General features: G+C 37.6%; 1 protein-coding gene across 3 annotated transcripts in view; it reads left to right on the forward strand.

Moving 5' to 3' along the window:
- Nucleotides 1–18,505, forward strand: part of LOC149232929 (diacylglycerol kinase 1-like) — a 289,276-nt gene extending 270,771 nt beyond the window's left edge. For all 3 annotated transcript variants that reach the window (XM_089379555.1, XM_089379556.1, XM_089379554.1), the window contains exons 11-13: nucleotides 16,909–16,996; nucleotides 17,250–17,366; nucleotides 17,832–18,505. In XM_089379555.1, coding sequence (XP_089235681.1) covers nucleotides 16,909–16,996; nucleotides 17,250–17,366; nucleotides 17,832–18,155 — 529 coding nt within the window. In that variant the 3' untranslated portion in view covers nucleotides 18,156–18,505. The remainder of the gene's footprint in view (nucleotides 1–16,908; nucleotides 16,997–17,249; nucleotides 17,367–17,831) is intronic.
- Nucleotides 18,506–23,474: the final 4,969 nt, after the last annotated feature.

The following is a 23,474-nucleotide window of genomic DNA, read 5'->3' on the forward strand; positions in this document are numbered from 1 at the left end:
CAATTATAACATCTGGAAACAAAGAATGTTGACCATTTTTTAATACAGGCGTCTTGATCAGCTCGTTTTGGGCAAAGAGCTTCGTTCCGGTACAGCTGGTACCGATCAAGATAAGTTTGATGATCGAAATCAAGAGGTTGTTATGCTTCTCAAGCTCTCTGTAGCTGATGATCAGTTACTGCAGATTCCTTCTGGCAAGACAGCTGCCGAGATCTGGCAACAGTTGAAAGAACTGCACGAGACATCTGACAAGAGCAGAGCTTTCTTTCTCAAAAATCAGTTGTTCTCCATCATGATGGACGAACATATGTCTTTACAGGAACATCTCAACAAGATTAAAGACATTCGAGACCAGCTCGAAACCATTGGCCGCACCATGGAGGAAGAAGATATGGTAGTCATCACTCTGAAAAGTCTACCAAAATCTTATGAGAACTTCATAGAAACACTCAACATTACCACCACTAATGTTGATCTGAAGTTTCCAGAGTTATGCACCAAACTCATGCAGCAGGATCGTTGGAAACAACAATTTGGTAGTGGTGCAGCATCAGCCTCCTTAGAAAATGCTTTTGCTGCCAAATATCAATCCTCTTAGTCCTTTCAGCAAAAAGGTTCTTCTTAGCCTTTTGATCCTACTAGGAAGAAAAATGTGCAGTGTAATTACTGTCACAAGTTCGGCCACATGAAGAAAGATTGTCGATAGAGGATTGCTTTTGAACAGAAGAAACAGGGAGGGCTTCATCAGACAGCAAATGTTGCAGAACATTCCGAGCAGACAGATTCTGCCTTTTACGCCTTTATGGCTAAAAGGTCTTCAGATTGTGTTCCGTCTTCTGCCTGGTACATTGACTCTGGTGCATCACGCCATTTTTCTCACATGCGTGACTAGTTTATTGAATTCTCACTTTTCAGTGATTTCGTGGTATTTGGCGGAGGTGAAAAGTACACAGTAGTTGGCAGAGGTACAGTTCAAATCCAGTCTGGTGGGCGCACACTCATCTTTCTGAATGTATACTATGTTCCTGGTATGGAAATTAATCTGCTGTCTGTCAGCCAGATTATGAGTAATTCTCCTCAGCTTGATGTAGTGTTCAGTGCGCACAAGTGCTCCATTATTGATAGGGAGACTAGTCTTACAATTGCTGTTGGCCTAGAGGATCATGGTCTATACAGGCTACATGACACCGGTGACTCTCCAGAAGTGGCTCTACCAGCGCGTGTCTCTCCCATCAGCACTCTATGGCATCAACGATATGGGCATCTAAATATGCAGTATCTCTCTCAGCTCTCTCGGGAGGGACTTGTGTCAGGATTACCTGATATTCAGACTCAGCAGTTGGGGGTATGCGGCGCCTGTCAAGCTGGAAAGCAACATCGGTCTTCATTCAAGGATGGAGAATCTTGGCGCGCATCTAAGGTACTCCAGTTACTTCATGCTGATATTTGTGGTCCTATGAATACAGCTTCTATCACTGCTTGCAAATATTTTTTACTTATTGTAGATGATTTCAGTACAAAGATGTGGGTGTATTTTCTAAAATATAAATCTGATGCACTTAGTACCTTTTAGAAGTTTAAAACCTTAGTTGAAAAAGAGTCTGGCTATAACATCATGACTCTTAGGACCGACAACGGGGGAGAATTTTGTTCTTCAGCTTTTTCCAACTTCTGTGATATTCATGGCATCAAACGTCAGTTAACTACACCCTACACTCCTCAGCAGAACAGTGTTGTCGAGCGTCGCAACCGCACGGTTGTTGAAATGGCTCGTTCCATGTTACAACACCGGAGTGTTCTGAACAAATTCTGGGCTGAAGCAGTATTTACTGCTGTTTATCTTCTTAATCGATCACCCACTCAGGCTGTTAAAAGGAATACTCTCGAAGAGGTTTGGTCTGGTCGTAAGCCTAAGATCAGTCACCTCAAAGTATTTGGCTCAGTTGCATATGTTTGGATTCCAGCTGCTAAGCGCTCTAAGTTGGATTCCAAAAGCCAGAAACTCATGATGACAGGGTACAGTGATCATCACAAGGCCTATAGGCTGATAGATATAGCCACTGGTCGTCATAGCTTCAGTCGGGATGTAGTATTTGATGAAGATAGAGGATTCTTTCAGTCTTCTTCTTCTTAGCAGTGTTATGAGGATCAGCCTCACAGTGTTCTTCTTCCGGTCGGTCCACTTGATGGGAGGGATGATGTAGCATCAGTGTTTGATAATACTCTATCTGAGCTTCCTCCAGAAAATAACCCTCCTCTTGCTGCCCCTATTGTTCTTGAGCCTTCTCCACCTCCTCCTGATATTGGTTTCTCTACTCTTCGGCCTAAATGGTAGGCTAAAACCATTGGTGATCTCCGGGATGATGAGCTCCTTGAAGGTAGAACTTCTAGACATAAGAACAAACAACATTCTATAGTCAATTTTGCTCTTATGGCTAACGTACACAGTATTTTTGAGCCTCAAACCTATTCAAAGGCTAAGGGTACCTCTGATTGGGAACAGGCTATGGAAGCCGAATTCCAGAGTCTTCAGAAGAATCACACATGGACCCTTTCTGATCTTCCTGCAGGAAAAAAGCCCATCGGCTGCAAATGGGTGTATAAAGTGAAATACAAAGCTGACGGAACCATAGACAAGTATAAAGCTCGTCTTGTGGCTCGAGGGTTCTCATAGAAGGAAGGCATCGACTATGAAGAGACTTTTGCTCCTACAGCCAAGATGAGTACCATACGGCTTGTCCTTGCCCTAGCAGCTCAGTTCAATTGGAAAGTTCATCAGATGGATGTAAAGAGTGCTTTCCTAAATGGTGATCTCCAAGAAGAAGTCTACATGACGCAGCCTCCAGGATTCAAGGTTGCTGGTCAAGAACAGAAAGTGTGTCGATTAGCTAAAGCACTCTATGGATTGAAACAAGCTCCTCGGGCTTGGTACATGAAAATTGATCAGTACCTGACAGATCAGGGCTTTCAGCGGAGCCCATCTGATGCAAACCTGTATATCAAGCATACTGGTGATGATATCTTGTTTGTGGTTGTCTATGTGGATGATCTTATCATTACTGGCAGCTCTGCACATTTGATCCATGGGATCAAACAAGATTTATGCAGAACCTTTGAAATGACAGACTTGGGACTTCTTCATTACTGTCTGGGGGTTGAAGTTTGGCAGACTGAAAACCATATCTTTCTCTCTCAGTCCAAGTATGCCAAAAATCTTGTGGACAGGTTCAGAATGCAGGATTGCAAACCGGCCACGACTCCTATGGAACTAGGGCTCAAACTTTCAGCGCAGTCATCCTCTCCCCTTGTGGATGAAACTTTATTCAGGCAATTAGTGGGTAGTCTCATCTATCTTACTGCCACCAGACCTGACATCAGTTTTGCAGTGAGCTACATTTCCCGCTTCATGTCAGCTCCTAAAGCTGATCATTGGATAGCAGCAAAGCGTGTGCTACGATATGTGCGTGGCACTTCTGATTATGGACTCCTATACACTCGAAGTTCCGATCCTATACTCAGTGGTTACACAGATTCTGACTGGGCCGGTTCGTTTGATGACCGTAAATCTACAGCTGAGTATGTGTTTAGTCTAGGATCCGGTGTTGTTACTTGGACTAGTAAGAAGCAACAAGCAGTGGCTCTCTCCTCAACAGAAGCAGAGTATCGGGGAGCAGTTAAGGCATCCTGTGAGGCAGTTTGGCTTCGACGTATGCTTGCAGATATGCATGTTTCCCAAACAGGTCCTACTTCTTTGTTTTGTGATAATCAGGGAGTGCTCAAACTTGCCAAGAATCCAGTCTTTCATGAACGAACAAAGCATGTGGAAACTCATTGCCACTACATTCGCCAGCTTGTTGAAGACGGATCCATTCAGTTGCAATATGTTCCCACAACAGAGCAGTCCGCAGACATCTTCACCAAGCCTCTTGGCCCTGATAAATTTGTAAAATTCAGAGGGTCTATTGGTGTTGTAAATAGATTGAGCATTAAGGGAGGGTATTAGAATAATCTTATTTAGTATTTAATGCTCATTCTTTTAGCTGTTGCTATTTTTTATTCTTTTAGCAGTTTCTTAGATGAAACTGATTGTTTCCATTGTCTAAATAGAAACTTGATGTTTCTATTACTGTAAATATCTCTGTATTATTATTGAGCTTCAGCTTGCTCATCAATTAATTCATTCATTGAAATCTATATGCGTGTTTCGCATTGTTTTATTCATTCTGAACCTCAGGTCTGAATTTCAGATCTTGTCTCGCTATATTTTCAGAGATACCATCTGAGGAAGTTAGGGTTTTGCAGATTCCTGAATTACATTCCAAACATGTGACCTTGGGAAAATTGTCATAACCTTCGCTCTAAGCATCAGATTGAAATTTCGTAAGAAGTTATAGAAAGAGGACGGACTGAAGTTTTCTGTGTATCTTTTTCAGATCCGAAGGTTGAAACACTGACACATGGCACATTGTACAAGTTCACTCTACTGAATAATTATATAATCAGGTCATCTTGGGAGATTGGGCATAACTCTTTTTTAGAGAATCCAATTTTGATAAGACTGGTGGCATTGGAAAGAGGACTACCGCAGGAAGCAATTTCAGACCTTGGAGATCCACAATTACGGATATACAACAGATTCAATATCGAGCTTCTACAAAGCGGAAAAAGGTGCGTAGTATTTTTAAAATTTTGCATAAGTTTGGGTTAAAAAATTAGTTTGAAGTTCAAAGGGCATAGTGAAGCATAATTATCGTTAATTGATACACAGATGAAAGAAAATGGAAACACTTGGTAAGCAACTTGAAAGCTCTAGCATGACTCATGAAGAAGAGGAAGAAATGCAACATGATATATCAAAATTATGAGACCAAGTGCAACAAATTTCACTTTCACAAAAGGTAACAGAAGCTAAGATTGATGGTTTAAAGCAAGGCGTGGAAGCTAATATGAATGACGTGCAAGTTAAGACGGATGGCGTGGAAACTAAGATGGATGGCATGGAAGCTAAGATGGATAGTATAGAAGAAAAATTGAAAGGCAACATGGAATATTTGAAGATAGATTTGACTAAGTTACCACAAGAAATGCTTACCAATGGTGAAAGGGTAGTAAAGGAAACTCATGATGAAAACAAAAGAAATGTTAATCATGATTTCATAGACTCTAACGTTGGATTGAAGACCCACCATGTTCCAAAGATCGATATGAGGAAGTTTGATAACAAGGATCCTGTAACATGGATACTACAGATGGAGCAATATTTCGATCTCCATAGTGTGCAAAACACAAAAAAAGGTACACATTGCAACTTTATATTTGGAATCAAATCAGTTTGTATGATATCGATGACTTTACTTTCGTAAACAAATTGTCACTTAGGCAATTTTTACGGAAGAAATGATAGCACATTATGAGGATACAAAATGCAACATTTTTTTTAGCCAATTGATAAACTTCAAACAAAAGGGTTCAATGATGGAGCACATTGAGGACTTCCAAAAATTGAATATAAGGGTAAAAGATATTCCAGAGGAGCATAGGATTGATGTGTTCATAGAGACTTTAAAGGATAACATCCAACATGAGGTTCGCCTTTGGGAACCTGACTCATTGGAGAAGGCATTTAGGTTGGCAAGAAAAATGGAAAGCAAAATTATGGCAGCAAGGAAGCCTACCACTCACAACTATAAGGATGGAAGTGTTGTTTCCCCTAGCCTTCCACAACCTACAAGGTTGACAGCCCAACAATTGGAAGAAAAAAGAGCAAAAGGGCTTTGTTACAGTTGTGATAGAAAATACACTAAAGGTCGTAAGTGCGCTGAGAAGAAATTATTTTACATAGATTGTGAAGAGGGGGAAGAAAAGGAACAAGAAACAAAAGAAGAGGATATACAGTAGGAACAAACCCTAGAGAAATAAATGAATCTGACTATATCTTGTAATGCATTGGCTGGAATTACCACTCCTCAAACTATCAAGATGGAAAGACATATCAAGAAGAAAAAGGTAATAGTGTTGATTGATTCGGGCAATACCCATAATTTTATTCATTGTCAGATAGTGTAATGACCATCTCGAATTATGGATAAAACATGGCTATTAGCGTTCATACGAAACGTGCATATGATAGCTATATATGCACGCATCGATTGTACTGCGCTAGTATACACATTAACTTATTATGAAATTACCAAGTGAAATAAATGAATTAATTATGGTAAATTCTAAATGAATACATAACTGACAAAATACTAAATATAATGAGTGAGGTACTTAATGTATGTACCATCACCATACATATATAACTCTACTAAATACAAAGGAAATACATGTATTATATAAAAGGGGATGTAATATATCTAATACAAAAATAAATTGAATAATACAAACTATATAAAATATACAAAGGAATTATAAAAAAAAAAATATTATTATAAAGTTATAAAAAAAGAGAAATTATAATATGCCAACTAAACTAACTAAAAAGAATCCATTATATATAATCATAATATAAAGTGACATGGAATTTTAAACATAAATTCAAATAAAGCAGATATTTTATAAAGAAGGGATTGTTGTCAACCACTGATTCAAGTGGCGTATGCTGGCTCAATCTATAAATTTGAGCTTATCCCTTATCCCTCTCTAGAGGAACATCAAACATGAGAAATCACCGCTTGGAGGTAGGGGGAAATTCTATTTAAGAAGGCAAAGGAGGAAGAATCAGGAGGAAGGAGAACAATTTAACACAGAGGTACAAACAAGAAGAAGTCTTGATTGTACTGGAGTTTTTGGGCATGGAGGATCAGGTTGTTTCGATTGGAAAGCATTTTGAGACTAAGTACCTAGGTTGTACCCAGTTCGGCAGCGAGGTTTTGGCTGTTTTGGTAACGCAACCGGAACAAGATTTGCAGCATAGTAGACAGGTTGGTATTCATTAGATAAATTGTTTAAATTCTGTATTTAAATTACATATTCTGGTATTTTATGAACAAATTATTGTTAAGCCCTCTTTCTCGAATTTAGGGCTCTTACATTTAAATTACATATTTTGGTATTTTATGAACAAATTATTGTTAGATCCTCTTAAGTTTCGAATTTAAGGCTCTTATAGATTGCCAAGGAATTGAATTGCTTCCTATATCTAGCACCAGAGTGTCAAGTGATGGTTGCAAGTGGAGGAACCATAAATTTCTCTAGAAAGTGCCATAATATCAAGATATCCATGGGAGAATATGTATTGAATAGCCCAATGCTTTGCATTCCAATGGGTGGTGCTGATGTTGTACTAGGAGTCCAACGACTACAATCCTTGGGTACAATCGCTTTTAATTTTCAAGAACTTTTCATGAAATTTTCTTCGGAAGGAAAGGAAGTTGAATTAAGGGGTATCACAGGGAAACCAGGAAAGATAATCAGTGCTAATGGAATGACAAAGCTTCTAAAGAAAAAACAATGAGGCGTAATTGCACAATTATGTTCGCTAGAGGTTCCCACATGTAAATCATCTATTTCTCCAGATCTCCAAAAAGCCTTGGACAATCATTCCAAGGTATTTGAGATTCCCAATCGTTTCCCACCTATTCGTGATCATGATCATGCTATTCATTTGATTCCAGGAACTGTTCCTCCAAACATTAGGCCTTACAGATATCCTTATGTCCAAAAGTGTGAAATTGAACGTATGGTTGCAGAAATGCTAGAGGCTGGTATAATTCAACCTAGTCAGAGTTCTTTCTCTACTCCAGTAGTATTGGTTCACAAGAAGGATGGATCATGGTGCATGTCTCCGATTATAGGGAGCTCAACAAGCTCACTATTAAAGATAAATTTCCCATTCCTGTCGTTGATGAACTATTGGATGAATTGCATGGATTAATTTACTTCACCCAGTTGGATCTTCATTTAGGATATCATCAAATCAGAATGAAGACTGAAGACATTCCGAAAACAACATTTAGAACTCATGAGGGTCATTATGCATTTTTGGTCATGCCTTTTGGCCTTGCCAATGCACCTTCTACAGTTCAAGATTTGATGAATTCCATTTTCAAACCCACCCTTAGAAAATTTGTGTTAGTATTTTTTGATGATATACTAATCTATAGCAAGTCTTGGAAAGATCATGTTCAACATGTTGACATGGTGCTCAAACTATTGGAGGAGAAACAATTATATGCAAAAGGCTCCAAATGTTTCTTTGGAGTACAAGAGGTGGAATATCTAGGTCATATTGTATCTCATGAGGGTGTTAAGGTAGACCCTAGCAAAATTAAAGCCATTAAGGAATAGAAAATCCCCACATCCATAAAGCATCTACGAGGATTTCTCGGGTTGACAGGGTATTATCGCAAGTTTGTTAAGAATTATGGGAGAATAGCAGTACATCTAACAACATTATTGAAGAGAGATGCATTTTTATGGACTCCAGAAGCAACGGAGACCTTTGAACATCTTAAAGAGGCAATGTGCCAAGCATTGGTCTTAGCTACGCCGGATTCCACAAAAACCTTTACTGTGGAATGTGATGCCTCAGGAAATGGAATTGGTGTTGTTTTAATGCAAGAAGAAAGACCCATTGCTTTCGAAAGTCGTCCAATCAAAGTAAAGTATTTACACAAACCAATTTATGAGAATGAAATATTGGCAATACTACATGCACTTAAGAAATGGTGACCCTACCTAATGGAAAGACACTTCAAGGTAAAAACAGATCATGATAGTCTTAAATACTTTTTAGAACAAAGATTATTTTCAAAAGAGCAACAAAAATGGGTCACAAAGATGTTGGGTTATGACTTTGAAATCATATATATAAAAGGGAAGCAAAATGTTGTGGCAGATGCACTCTCAAGAAAGGATGAGGATGTGGAAGCATTGCTTTGTGCCATTTCTATTATCCAACCAGATTGGATAAACGAAGCAAGGGATGAATGGAAGAATGACGAAGAAGTGTGGACACTCATTCAAAAGTTACAACAAGATCCTAGTACATCTGATACATTTAGCTGGAAAAATGATTTGTTATGGTACAAAAATCGCTTATACCTATGTCAGAATTCCCAACTCAAACAAAATATTCTTATGGAATTGCATGCCTCTCCCTTAGGAGGGCACTCGGGATTTTTAAAAACTTACCACAGGGTTAAGAAGGAATTTTTTTGGGATGGCCTTAAATCTAATATTCAAAATTTTGTGGCGGAATGTTTGGTTTGCCAAAAAAATAAAGTTGAAACAATTAAGGCCCCGAGTTTATTATAACCTTTATCCATTCCAAGTCAACGTTGGGAGGAGGTTTCAATGGATTTTATCACAGGTTTACCCAAGTCGGAAGGAACGAGTGTCATCATGGTGGTAGTTGACAGACTTACTAAGTATGCACACTTTTGTGGATTATCTCATCTATTTAAAGCCAGTACAGTTTCTATTGCATTTATGGAAACAATTCAAAAGCTACATGGAAACCCAAAGATTATTATAAGCGACAAAGATCCCATTTTCACTGGAAATTTTTGGACATAATTATTTTCTTGTCTTGTTACTCAGTTAGCTCATAACTCATCTTATCATCCTGAATCTGATGGGAAAACTGAGATAGTGAACAAATGTTTAGAAGGATATCTTCGTTGCTGTGTATCTGATAAATAGACAAAATGGGTCAAATGGTTGCCTTTGGCTGAATGGTGGTATAACATTTCCTTCCATACTGCAGCAAAAATGACCCCATTTATGGCACTTTATGGATATCACCCACCATCCATCACATCATATTTAGGAGAAAATTCTAAGGTTCAAGTAGTGGAAGATCACATCAAGCATCAACAACAAGTTCTCCAACTCTTAAAGGATAACCTAACTTTGGAACATAATAGAATGAAACAACAGGGAGATCAACATCGCAGCAAAAGAAGTTTTGATATAGGTGACTGGGTATTTCTACAACTATATCCATATAAACAAATGTCCCTCAAGCAAGCTAAGAAGGATAATAAATTATCACCAAAGTATTATGTTTCGTACAAGGTGTTGCAAAAGATTGGTACTATGGCATACAAATTGGAGCTTCCTGCAGCTTTCCGAGTGCACCTAGTTTTCTATGTTTTATGTTTAAAGAAGGTTATTGGTGACAAGCTCCCAGTTCAAACAATATTGCCAAAACTTGACGAGGAAGGAAAAATCATATTGGAACCTGAAACAGTCACAGAAACAAGAATGTGATAGCTACAAAATCGATCAATTTCGGAGTATCTTGTCAAGTGGAAGAACTTACCCGCTGAAGATTCCACATGGGAGGATGAGAATTTTATATGGAAGTATCCAAAACTACTCAAGCATTGAGGACAACACTTTTTTTAAGGAGAGGGGCATGTTAGGTCCCTATAATACTAGTGATTCCCCCATTACTATTGTCATTGTAGCCTTTATTGTTATTGTTGTGTCCTTATATTATTATTGTTATGTCGACTTTGATTATATTGTGACCCCTTAGACTCTTATATATAGAAAGGAGGTTTTGTCATTTGTATCATCCAAGAATGGTTGATTTGTGTAATGTAAAGGAGGTTGGCCCCTCGAAGAGGCTGATTTTGAAGTCGTTGATCTATATTTTCTATCTTTTTGTGCGCTCGTTTCATAATAGTAATCATACTTGCAGGCATATGTATATTGATATGATGATATGTTGGTTGCACTGGCTTTATGATTACACTTAATATTAACATTATTATATGCATGTTAGAGTAGGATGCATTGCATGTTGATTTTGCATTAGAACTAACATCATATGATATTTCTCATGGTAGAGTAGATGCATCTAAATTAAAATTTGCATATTTATTGATTTTACAGCCTAACATTAAGCTTGTGCGATCATGAGACGCCGCGAAAGCATGTTGCCCCGTGTTCTTCATCTATTATATGTGCAGGTAACAGGTCTATGGTAACCAAGAGATTGTTGGAGTTCTCATGAACTTTCGTTCGAGTAACTTCGTCCATTTCTTCGAGAGATCACGTCTCAGTAGGAGCCAGATGTTACTCGCCAATTTGTGGGTGATATCCCTAGGAGAATTTGTTTTTCCAAGATGGTACTCAGTGGACATCCAGTAACCCCTCGCAGTCACTAGCTAGCTCGTCGTGCCACTTCTCCGCCACCTAAGTCAGCCATGTGGTCCCTCACCATCTTCCATGATCGTATGTTTGAAGGTGGCCTCTCGAACCTAAAGCTATGCCTTGTGATTTGGTAACTAAGTATTGTAGTTTTCTTATCATGGACATTTCTGGGCATGGATTAATGGGGAGATTCGGCGGAAATAATGGGCTAGGTCTGTGCTCTCATCCCCTTGTCTCGTTTTGGATGATTAACCTTGGATTCTAGTCCCGTGTGATCTCTTTTACTAACCATTTGGCTTTAGGGATGATATTTTACTGGAAACCCTGACTTTGGTTGTGTGGTCCCATTCCCTCATCCACATATGTTACCCCCTTTCCACTCATTATTACCCCATTCATCATTTCTCCCCCCTAGGTTCACATTCCTCCACTAAGTCCACATAGAACTAGCTCTTCCCTTCCCCTTGCCCACACCTTAGGCTAGGGTTGAAATGATGCCCCAGAGGTTGATGTAGCTAAAAAGAAAAGCAAAAGCACAATTGGCCACATTGAACAGGAAAACATAATACAAAATGCAAAAGGCTGGGACAAACACATTTAATGCGTGGGCAAAAGCCAATACATGAGCTCTACCCCATCATCATGGTCATCACCCTGGTTCCTACAGGCTCTATGAGGCCCCTTCATCATATAGGAACCCATGATTGTCACAACCCTTGGTGGGCAATGAACCGTCCTACCTTAAAAGGGGGTATCCACTGCTATATTTCACACATCATGCTCTTACCCCTTGAGCCTCGAGTAATTAATTGAAGAAAAATTATAAAAAGACAAAAGGCATACAAAAAAGGTTGGAAAAATCATGGCCGAGGCACTTTATGTACCATGATTTCTCCCTCCTATACATTATATACCCAAGTGTGGGCTTCCCTTTTACTAGCTACCCTTGTACCCCAAGGTTGCCCCTTCTCATTCCCTACTCCACTCATCTCTTTATCACATGCCACCACCATTTAAAGGATGTACCTTAGACATATTAACCCTTTTAGAAGTAGAAACCTCCTAATGGGATACTTGGTTAACCCCATTTGGAGTTTGGAGACATTAGCACATGCTAAAGCCCATTATGAAGTCCCCACTTGTGGTCCATGGTTTGTAAGCTCTTTTGCTCGATTTTTTTGATGACTTGTTGTACTGGAAGGCTAGGGGACACATTGGATCTTATGCAGGATTGCAAGTGGTCTCCATCTTGGGTTTGGTCTCCTTATACGGGGTCTTAACCCTCCAGAGGTCTACATTAGCACATGTAGGGTGTGTGTTGAGAGCCATGGGCCTCCACAATAGTGGACATCACTCCATGGATCCCTAGATATGTTCAGAAATTGGCTCAAGATCCACCTATTGGACGAGAAAGATGCACTTGGTTCACCTTTGCCTAGCCAGCCCCACAGATGTACCAACCATGCACTTGGCAACTGACATAGGACTAGTAGGATGATATGGCATCACCTACACGATCATCTGAGCCCTTACAGATGGTCTCTAGGCATCTTCAACTCATTTCGAGACCCACGAGGTTATTATCGTGCCCCCAAACCCACTGGGAGCACCACAAGTTTATTGTTTGGAAAATAAGGGGCCACCCCCTTGTCCATCACTTTTGATGGTCCTTTTCTTCATTATGGCACCTATGGACCTCATCAAGCCTCTTGGAGGACTCTACGACATGTATTGTTTTTCATTTGACCTCTTTAGAGGCTTATTATTTCATTCATGAGCTAGTTTGGTGGGCTTGTCACCAAAAGTTAGGTTATTAACACATTATTTTATCTTTGGGGCTTATGTAGGCCTAAGAGACTAATTTGAACTCCTAATTAGTGTATAAAATACAAGTGAGATAAGTTCATTTTCTCATCATCACTTTGGATTGGATCACTCTTCTCTTTAGAGACTTTTGCACTTTTTCTAGGATTAAGAATTAGAGCATGGATGATTTTTGATGTCTGGATTGGAGTATTTTATCTTGGAGCTTCTTTATTGTCAAATTGTTGATGGTTGGATATGTTTTATTCCATGTAAGTATGCACATTTAATGGTATTCTTGTTTTACTTTTGTCATATGCATTGAATGGGATTTTCGCTATACTAAGGCTAATTGTTGCATTGCATAATTGTGGAATTATTGTTTCTATATAGCATTTCTCAATGTTTGGGCCATCTATATGAATGAAATCTCCTAGGGATAATTCCATCGGTGAATTTATCTTGATAAGCCATCTCTTTTTTCGAAGTGAAGTATAAAAGCTTTGAGGTCTGTTCTTCTTGCCCTAAAGCCCAACCGAAGTAGTCCTTAAGGCCTCCTTGACCGAAATACAAGTTCCTTTCTCATCATTCTCGTAGATTCCATTCTCCCTAAGGGATTAGGCACTGGTCCACCAATATTCGATCATTCAAAGAACATTTTTCTCCACCCTTTCTTCTGTTTTCTAGGTCTAGCCAAGTTGGGTCACCTAGGGCATCATTTTCCCGACAAAATAGCCCAAGAAAAAGTTCGATCTCCTAGCCTCCAATTTTGAAGCCATTTTGACAGTGGAGTTGTGAGATAACCCAAGCCCTAGCTCTGAGATCAAACTTTGCCCCGATATTCCCTAGGCTAGCACCTCATTGGATCAATTTGACACTGTTAGTTGGAAATTCTTGCTTTGATACTTTCCCCTTCCTTGTTTGGGTTAAGAACATCATTGGTTGCTAGATTCTCTCTCTTTAACCTAGGCTGGGTCCACTTGGTCCCACGTGGTTCGATACCTTTGCAAGGCTAATTCTTCAAGAACCATTTAGGAAGTCAAGTTCAATAAGGATTTTAGGATTGGGAAGCTCCTATACAAGGTCTATTCCTCTAACCTAACCCTCAAACCCTCACCTCCTTATCCTAGAAATCTTTGTACCTTGCTTGAAAAGCAAGTAGGCTCCATTCTTTACCCCCCTTCTAGGAAAAGGATCATTAGGGTCACTTCACATCCATTTGTTGATTCATCCTTCACAAGTGACTTCCATATACTGGGTCTCCTCACATCGGTGAAAGTCCGTAAAGAGTAAGGAGTATTAGTTGAGGTGACAGTGGGCTAAGTCTCCATTGTTTCCCTTGGCCTAGCAGTTGTCCCCTTTAGGGATCCCATTTAGACCCCCTGCTAGTTTGAGCGGTAACAAACCCTAAAGCAAGGTTCTTTGAATTGTTTGGATCTTTGTTGACACTAGTTGTGTTATTCTATCCAACTTGTTAGAAAGGATTGGTTCCCTTACTCTGAGTGATTCATATCTGCTCCTGTCGATCAAATCATGGTGTTTGCCAAGCGCAAAAACTAGTTGCTTCAGGGAGGGAGTCTCCTTCACCACATTAATTTTTATGTCTATTATCTCCCCATTACGATGGGGGTAGGTGTTGGGTCACTTCTTGTGACAACTGGCTCTAAATCATCTTGATCCTTGATTAGTTCCAACCTATGTTGGTTAGTCACAGAACCCCACTTGGTGACCTTATGGTTCCTTCACCTTTTGCCTAAGAAGCAATTATCTTCTTGCAAGTAGTCAAGTGTTTGTGCTTGACCCTACAATGGAACCCAATGTTTTTTATTCCAATGCTTGTGTCCAGTTGTGATCTTCATACTCCAACACTATTTCTTTGGGAAGACCCTTACTCAAATCAACATAAGTGTTGATTCAGGCAATGGTAGAAGATGGTAAATCCTCCATCTTTGAATTTAGGGTAATAAACTTACTGAAAATGTTACGAATGGCCTTGAGAGATCTAATAATCCAATATTGGAGAGGAAAACTAGCATTATCACCTAGCTTAGGATTGATGAAAGCGATTTTGTATGTAGAGTGAAGCCTCGCTTTCCAAGCCCTCATAAAAAGGTATACTTTGCCCATGAAACACAGACCCTTACTAACTACTACCAATGTTGTCAACCATGGATATGAATTCTAGGATAGAGGATCACTTTACACATGGTTAAAACTGTGAAAGACCATCATATCCTTCGAGAAGAAGCCCCAACTTTTAGATCTCCAAGCATGAAGATCTTTTCGCTTTGCTAAAACTCCATTTTGCTTGTCATTCCATGGGCTAGGTAATATTTTTCTTCCTCCTTGATCCAAGAGGATATGAACTTCAATGTTGAATGAAAGCCACTGTATAAATGTTGAGAGGTGGAACATGGGGAATTTTTTAGAGCAAGAGTCATTCTTTATAAGAAATGGTCTTTACGTAGGTCTATGCCTTTAGAGAGATGATCTTTCGAAGTTGTAAAGATAGGTGGTGGACCTTGTTGGATATGGTAAACTCCACCCACAAAACTCTTAGATCCAAAGTAAACCACTTTTTTTTTGGGAAACACCTTGTAGTTGTCTCTTACTTGATGAGGCCATCACCATTTACTAGAATGTGGAGGGCAATAATACCCATGTGGAAGGGCTATTGGCTGATCATAGAGAGCTTCTAGATGAGATCCAAGGTTGAAAGATTGCAAGAGGAGGAGGAATGTTGTAGATGTAACCATGGTAGTTAGCAAAATACCCTAGTAGCTCTTGAAGCGCTGCACTATAAATCTATTCCTCTTCATTTTTAGCTTAAAGTTAATATTCTTTGTCAATTGGGTTTATCTCGGGTGGCTGGGAGGAATGATTGTTATCCTCTCTACCTAGGTTCAGTTCCCATAAGTGACATCTTGAGCTCATATATAGTATATTGTTGTAATAGCTTCAAGCCTTGTTGTTGAATGGCCTAGAACCCTGAAAAATATCTTTCCCTTGCCTGTGATTTGGAGAGTGGTGTGATTGGTTACATGGGAAAAAAAACCTTAATATTCTTTTCCCCACAAAAGAAAAATGCAACTTTTATTTCAAGCCTAAAATAGTTACATTTTGTTGTTGTCACCATAAGAAGGCCACAATAAACAGTTAAAGGAATGTCCATCATAGGCTTCTTGTTCTTAGAGACTATTTAGTGGACTATTGATTAATTTGTGCCGTCATCCAAAGGGTTTTCATCTTTGGTTAGTATGGTTACATCATTGGAAAATTTTGCTCTCGGACATGATTAAAAATCATATCCTCATGCATGGATTCTCTAGCCAAGATGAGATTGTATCAAAAGATACAGATCCTACAAAAAAATCTCTATATATGATGGCTCCAAATCTGAAAGCGTTCTTTAAGTATGGTGGTTGCATGAGAAAGTAGTTCTTCCTTCTTTAGGTATGTTGGCTGCATGAATATTTGATCGATTTGGGAGGCAGATGGGCTTCACCATTCTTTCCAGTTAATAATTAATTGCAATGCATATAAACAGACTGAGAGTTTCTTCAGATCTAAGACTTACGCAGAGAATAGTGTTGGTAGCAGAGATTTCCGGATTTACCACATCCATTTTTAATTACTTCATGCTTTGGACCAACAAGTGAGGTCTGTCATCGGGAGAGAGAGATTTGGTGATGGGCCTCAGTTGTTGCTCCAAAATCTCTAGCAATTAAAATTGGATGCACTAAATCCAAAAATCTCTGCTATCAGGTCTCAGAATTCTTGTTTATCAGTTGTGGATCATGATATAGGAAGGATTAAAAGGAATTTTTTTGTTATGTAAAACTCTTGCGTAGTTCTATTATAGTGTTTCCCAAAGTAATATATCATCTCATGCTTATCTTATGATGCATTTGTAAATATAAGATTTATAGGATATCTGATAGGTTAAGCATCAGATTTTATTATTTTTAACTTGTGCTCTTTTGATGTATATTACAGCATAAGGTCAATTGTTTGCCTCAATTTACCCAGCTTTTCTGGTGGCTTAAACCCTTGGGGTATACCAAATGATAAAAAATCACGAGAGGTGAATTTCAATTCTCTGTCCTGGACAGTTCTGTGATAACAACTTTGTGCTGTGTATTTGGATTTCACTGTCAAATCATTTTGTATTCGTCAGTCTCTTTCATTTTATCTGATTTGCACTGTGAAGTGGCATCTTCAACTTTTTTTAGGTAATAAAAATTGTACTTATTCTGGAAGTTTCTAGTGCAATGATAATGTCTGCATATGTCACTCTTGCTGCAATTCATCTCCTATTCTTCGTGAATGGCTTGCAGAGAGGATTGACTCCCCCATATGTAGATGATGGTCTGTTGGAAATAGTTGGGTTCCGAGATGGTTGGCATGGACTTGTTTTGCTTGCTCCACATGGTCATGGAACCCGCCTTGCACAGGTAAGCACGCAAATTAGTAGGAACAGTACATAACAATGTCTCCCGGAGGAGATATGTGATGCACTCTTAGCAATAGTTTCATTTTGAATCTAGAGAAACAAAATGTATTTTACAGTGGGGGTGATCTCTCAACTCTTCTAAATGGGTGTCTCTGACTGTGTATATTAGGATTCAGTACATTGAATCTAGAGTGTATTTAGTGCATTGAACATGGAAACTTGTACAGACCCATCTAAAACTACATTTGATGTGCACCTCCAAGTTGTCTATTTTGACTTCACAAGTTCACACAAATGACAAACCTAACAATATTGAAATTGAGACTAGTGTATACTGATATGGATTGAATGTGCATGGAATGGCCAGATCCGCTCTCTTTGTATGCAGTGTACACAGATATCTATGGAATGTGGATTTGTGCTCTTATAAAAGGTTCTTGATTGATAAGGTGCGTTTTGTGTGCAGACTCACCGTGTCCGATTTGAGTTTCATAAGGGAGCCGCAGACCACACATACATGAGAATGGATGGAGAGCCTTGGAAGCAGGCACTTCCAAAAAATGACGACACTGTAATTGTTGAAATATCTCATCTAGGACAAGTCAAAATGCTCGCCACAGACAACTGCATAGCAAAGGGTGCACAAGATGTATATAATTCATCCTCACATTCAGTTGCTGATCATAATGATGTAGAGGTTGAAGGAGACGAAGATGAAGAGGAAATTGAATCTAGAAGGAAGTTTGGCGCGGCAAACACCTTCAGGATAGATTTCGATGACATAGACTGACCCTGCAGGCAATCACCATGCCATTAGAAATGCATTGCTTTGCATTTTTGCAATAATTCAAGTTGTGTCCAAGAATGATTGCGGCATTGATTTGTATCATAATGAAATATCTGATTATGATTTGTATTCTTTGCGAGTAATCTTAATCTTTGGTTGGAGATGTTTGGGATTTGTACTTTCTCCAGATAATCTTTCAGTGGAGATGTATTCATTCAAGGGAATCGAGTCCCCTACAGTCTTTGGAATGATGTCATTCACTTGGAAATTGAAGATTTGTTTTTCCCTGGATTCCAAATAAGATGTGAAACTCGTCCATTGCTAAAGATGCAATAATAGATTTTTTTTATTTTGCATCATTGTCTATCCCTAGATTAGTGAGAAACGTTATGCATACACATACCTAATTTATTGCAAGTTGAGTATGATATTCTCCTTTGAAATTTGAATTATAATAGATTCTTAAGAAAAATTCTTGTGTAGTTTGGCATCCCTAAAATTTTGTGTTTACAGGTTCCAAAAAGTGCACTCTCCGAAGAAAAGCGATATTTATTTCTACTACGTGGGGTACGAATACTAAACATTCCATTCTTCCATTGTTTATTCCTATGAAGACTAATGTACCCGCTTATGTCAACGTTATGCAAGTGATAAGTTACTAACGTCCATCCAAGTTTATGCCATTTCTGCGTAAAATATTAAATCTGATGCGGTTAGTTTTATTGAGATCCCCACTACCAGGGATTTCGAGGTGTGGTGGTCTTCATCGAAGTTATTTTGGGTTGTTGGTGCTCCCTTTGTTCTGAGGCTTGCTTCTAGGGTCTCTCTATGTTGTCACCAGTTCCTTTCTACCATCGTTTGCTGGTCCCATTGTTGCGTTTGCGTTCAATGACATTGGAGATGTTGTTGGATGTTTTTGGCCTTGTGCCCCTGTTTCTTTGCAGCCTGCTCCCTTCGCTGGTGTGCTGCGTACGCCGAGGGTTTATCGCGGGCTTCATGGCGTTTCTCTCCCATGGCTTCATTATGGAAGGTTGGTTTTGGGCTTGATTTCGGGGCTATATGGGCGACCTGTGCTCGATTTTTGGCCATCATTCAAAGAGTTGTTCTTTTATCTTCTGTGGTTGGTTTTTTCGCGAGGGTTTTTGCCTTGTTTTGTAATGATGGTCGCCTTCGGGCGTTTTTTTGTAGTTTTTCTGCGTGGGTTCTTAGACCTGTTTTGTAATGTGGGTTGCCCGTTGATGGGTTTGTTATGTTTTTGATGTGTATTTTTTTTCATGGCTTCTCACTTGGCCAATTTTCTTTGGAGTGCGCTCGTGCATATGCAAAATATAAAATGCAAATTAAATCGTAATTTTAATCCTATTAACAATGTTAATGATATTCATTTTTCCAAAAAGAAATCATAAAAATATCCAAGGGATGGCCCTGCATTTAAGAATGACATTTTTAGTGAACTTGTCTTGTGCTTCTCCAAATTTAAGAATATGGCATTCCAACAAATTTGTCATCATGCTATTCAATCTGGGTATAATAGTATTAAACAAATCAAATTCCTAAAATCTAATAGCATTAAACCAATCAAATTCAAATTCCATCTAATAGCATTAAACAAATCAAATTCCTAAAATCTAATAGCGTTAAACAAATCAAATTCCGAACAACATTGATCACAATTAATTAATTTAACTTCAAACTTCTTGGAACTTCAAACTTCTTGGAACTAGACAATGTTGGTGTTATATTTAAATAATGTCAGTCTCAATGTTCAATGTCTTATTTAGAAATAATTACACATATTATAAATTCATATAAATATAAATTTGAATATCAAAGATGCACAATATGGTTAATGTTTTATGTCTTATTTAGAAATAATCACACATTATAAATTCATATAAATTTGAATGTGAGAGATGTACAATATGGTTAATGTTTTATTTAGAAACATTTGCACACAAGACAATTTACAAAATTCATATAAATTTATTGAATTAAATAAACATCATCCACTCATTGAATTAAATAAACATTATTTCTTCACTAACTTCAATAAACAAATAAACATTATTTCTTTACTAACTTCAATAAATCAAATTTGTCACAATGACTAAGATAATAACTAAATAAAAAAAATTAATAAGTGCAAAAACATATGCATCTTTTTGTTGAAAATTTCTATCAAAATTGCTAGGAAATATGCCAAAGATGATCATTTCCCTTATTAAGCAGAAAAAATATCATGTGTGATAATGAGAGTGCCCTATATCCATAGACACATTATTAATCAATTGTGAATTTCTTAGCTTGAATTTGGGAGGAGAGGAATATCTATAAAAAACAAAAAATGAAAAACATAAGTGTAATTATAGTGTTCATTACAATTATTTGGCTTGTGCATATGAAATAACAAAGATTACATTATCTATTTTATTTTGTAAGATATTAAAGTAAAAATCATGAACTTGATTTATTCATTTGAATCTAATCATTGGCCCCATATGTTCTACATTTAAGGTGGATTGACCCAATGAGCCTACAATCAACTCTCTACTTCTTGCTTGCATCGTTTACTTTTTTGACCTTGTTCCTCTCACTAAATCCTCCTAGACCATTAATTAGTTGTCTTTGATATACAAATTCAACCGCTACCTGATTTGTGAGATACTTCATGTTGTAGAAAAAATGTTATTCAATTTCTACCTTCTCATTTCCATATACACATTAAAAAATTTCATCCAACAAGTCCTTTGGTTGGTCCCATATGTTCTACATTAAAGGATTGACCTAATGAGCCTGCACTCAACTCTCTACTTCTTGCTTGCATCATTTACTCATTTGACCTTGTTCTTCTCACTAACTCCTCCTAAACCATTAATTAGTTGTCTTTGATATGTAAATTCAACCTCTACTTGATTGGTGAGATACTTCATGTTGTAGAAAAAATGTTGTTCAATTGCTACCCTCTCATTTCCATATACACATTAAGAGCTTTCCTCCCACAAGTCCTTTGGTTGGTCCCATCTTCACTTTTCCAATCTCAACCAATGTGATTTGATTGTTGGTTGTCATAGCATGTTTTAAACACATAAGATGTTAAGCTTGAAGTAGTTTTATGTTTTGATTACTTCTTATTTATTAAAAAATTTTATGTACCATCATTACTTTTTTCAAGTAGGCCTTTTCCATTTTCTCTTTTTGTAATAATGTTTGTAGGTGACTTTTTTTATTGACATTTGTTTTTTCTACACTGCACTCTAAAAAATATTTCTAAATATACTTCTAAAAGATGAAAATAATTATAACAATTTATTGTAACTATTAAGGTCACGCCCTTTATTAACAAATTCCATACCTGAAAAATCAATAATAAATAAGTTACATAAGTATTCATTTCAAAATTCTTAGGTGAATGCATAATAGATCAATAATGTTTATGTAATTTTTTTTGTTAGATGTAGTTATCAATTATAATCAATTATAATTTTTGGAGGTCCAATAAATTTATATATTTTGTTTTTTGAAGCTCAAAATGGATATGTATTCACATTATGGACAGAATCTTGAGTACAATCATTTGGTTGTTGAGTGTTATCTGGAAATTCAAACCATTAAAAGAGACAATGTCCCAAAACACTTCTTACTTAAGCTATAAGCTTATAACTATTGCTCTTCCTTGATAAGTAGAATATAAAAGAAAATAATACTCAAATCAGGGCATTATGCAGGTAGGGGGCGAGGTTATCCTTCTGTCATGGTCTATCTATCATTTTCCTTAGGTTCGGGATGTTCCTGTTGTGGGATAGGAGGTTGACCTTCCTCCTCCATGATAATAGGATTGAAAAGAGTGCTTCTAATTGTCTCTTATTGACGTTTCTTTATGTCTTCCATTGTGGTTAGTGCTACAAAGAAGCCAATCCCATGAACTCGCTTGCACATCAACTCTAATTTCCCTTAAAATATATTGATTGTGTGTAAGATGTCCTCATGAATAGTATGGGATTTTTTATTAGTCTATGCTACTACGGCTTTTGTCATCTACTAAATCTCAATAATTCTGTAAAATCTTGTGTCCCATGACCTAGAATAGATTAGTTCCAATACCCAACCTTCAACTTTATAGGGTACTATGTTTTATAGCCACCTCTTTCTCCACGTCCTCCATCAATCGATGCATATCCACCAAGACTTGACTACGGTACCACTACTCTACCGCCTTAGCTTCTCTCTCTCTCTCTCTCTACTTTGGTGGAATGAGAAGGATCAAAGAAAAATGATGCTTAGTGAGTCCAACCATAGCCTATCCTCTTCTTTCCATTATGGTTTTTCCCCAAACTTGTAACCAATGTGTGCCAAGAAGATAACTATATCAACGAACAACCTTCCCTAGTCCATGCAAATGCCTCTGACAAAGTAAGCCTGCCTTCATTCTAGATACAGGAAAGGCCCTCCATTGTAGTGGATTTCCTTTTCTCTACATAGAAGCATGCACCTAGTGCTAAAGTTGAGTCTCCTCTATTTCCCTCAAAAGGAAATCATCCACATTAAAACTTCTAAACCATGGGCTTGTAAGATTATGCCTAGGAGGATTACAATTTTGCAAGTGAAAGAGAAACTACCATAGATAAATTCTACATGTTCCTTGTTTCACCATCCAGGGTAAGTGGCAAGGCTTTTAATCACCATAATTTTTCATAAACATAAGTAGAAGACTTTTGTATTTCATTATCAACTAGGGATTTGCATAATCCTTATGACTATCATGCACTACATATGTTAGGACAGCCATTTAAGCACTAATTAGGTGTTGTATTGTAAAATAAATAATGATTATTACAAAAATAAAATCTTGGAATATTTTTTAACAAAGTCACCAAAACTGAATTTAAATAAAAAATGTTGAAATAACAAATTTATAGGAAATAAATCTAATTGCAAAAGGTAATAAAGTATTTCAACTAGAAATTAATGATTCACATTTGCACACAAAAATTGGCTATTCCACAAACCTTGGCATGAAATGAACTTGCTTGCAAAAGGGAAATAAAGTATTATGCTTATAAAATTAAATGACGAAACTAGTTGTTTCTCAAAAGGAAATCACTTTGTAGGGAAATGAAAAAAACTACAATGTGACCTTACTAATATGTCCCTATTAAACTCTCATAATGTAATTAAGTGGGCACTTGACACTAAGTAGAATGTAACATAATTAATCAATTCTAAAGTCTTATCTTATATCCTTTATGCAATCAACATAGCCTATAACTAAACATTCATTTATTATAAGTTTGTTGAAAGCACACACTTTACTCAATTCTAGAA

This window comes from Pinus tabuliformis, chromosome J (genome assembly GCF_031772625.1).
Source record: "Pinus tabuliformis cultivar Carrire ecotype Pingquan chromosome J, CPIR1, whole genome shotgun sequence".
NCBI classification, from domain to species: Eukaryota; Viridiplantae; Streptophyta; class Pinopsida; order Pinales; family Pinaceae; genus Pinus; species Pinus tabuliformis.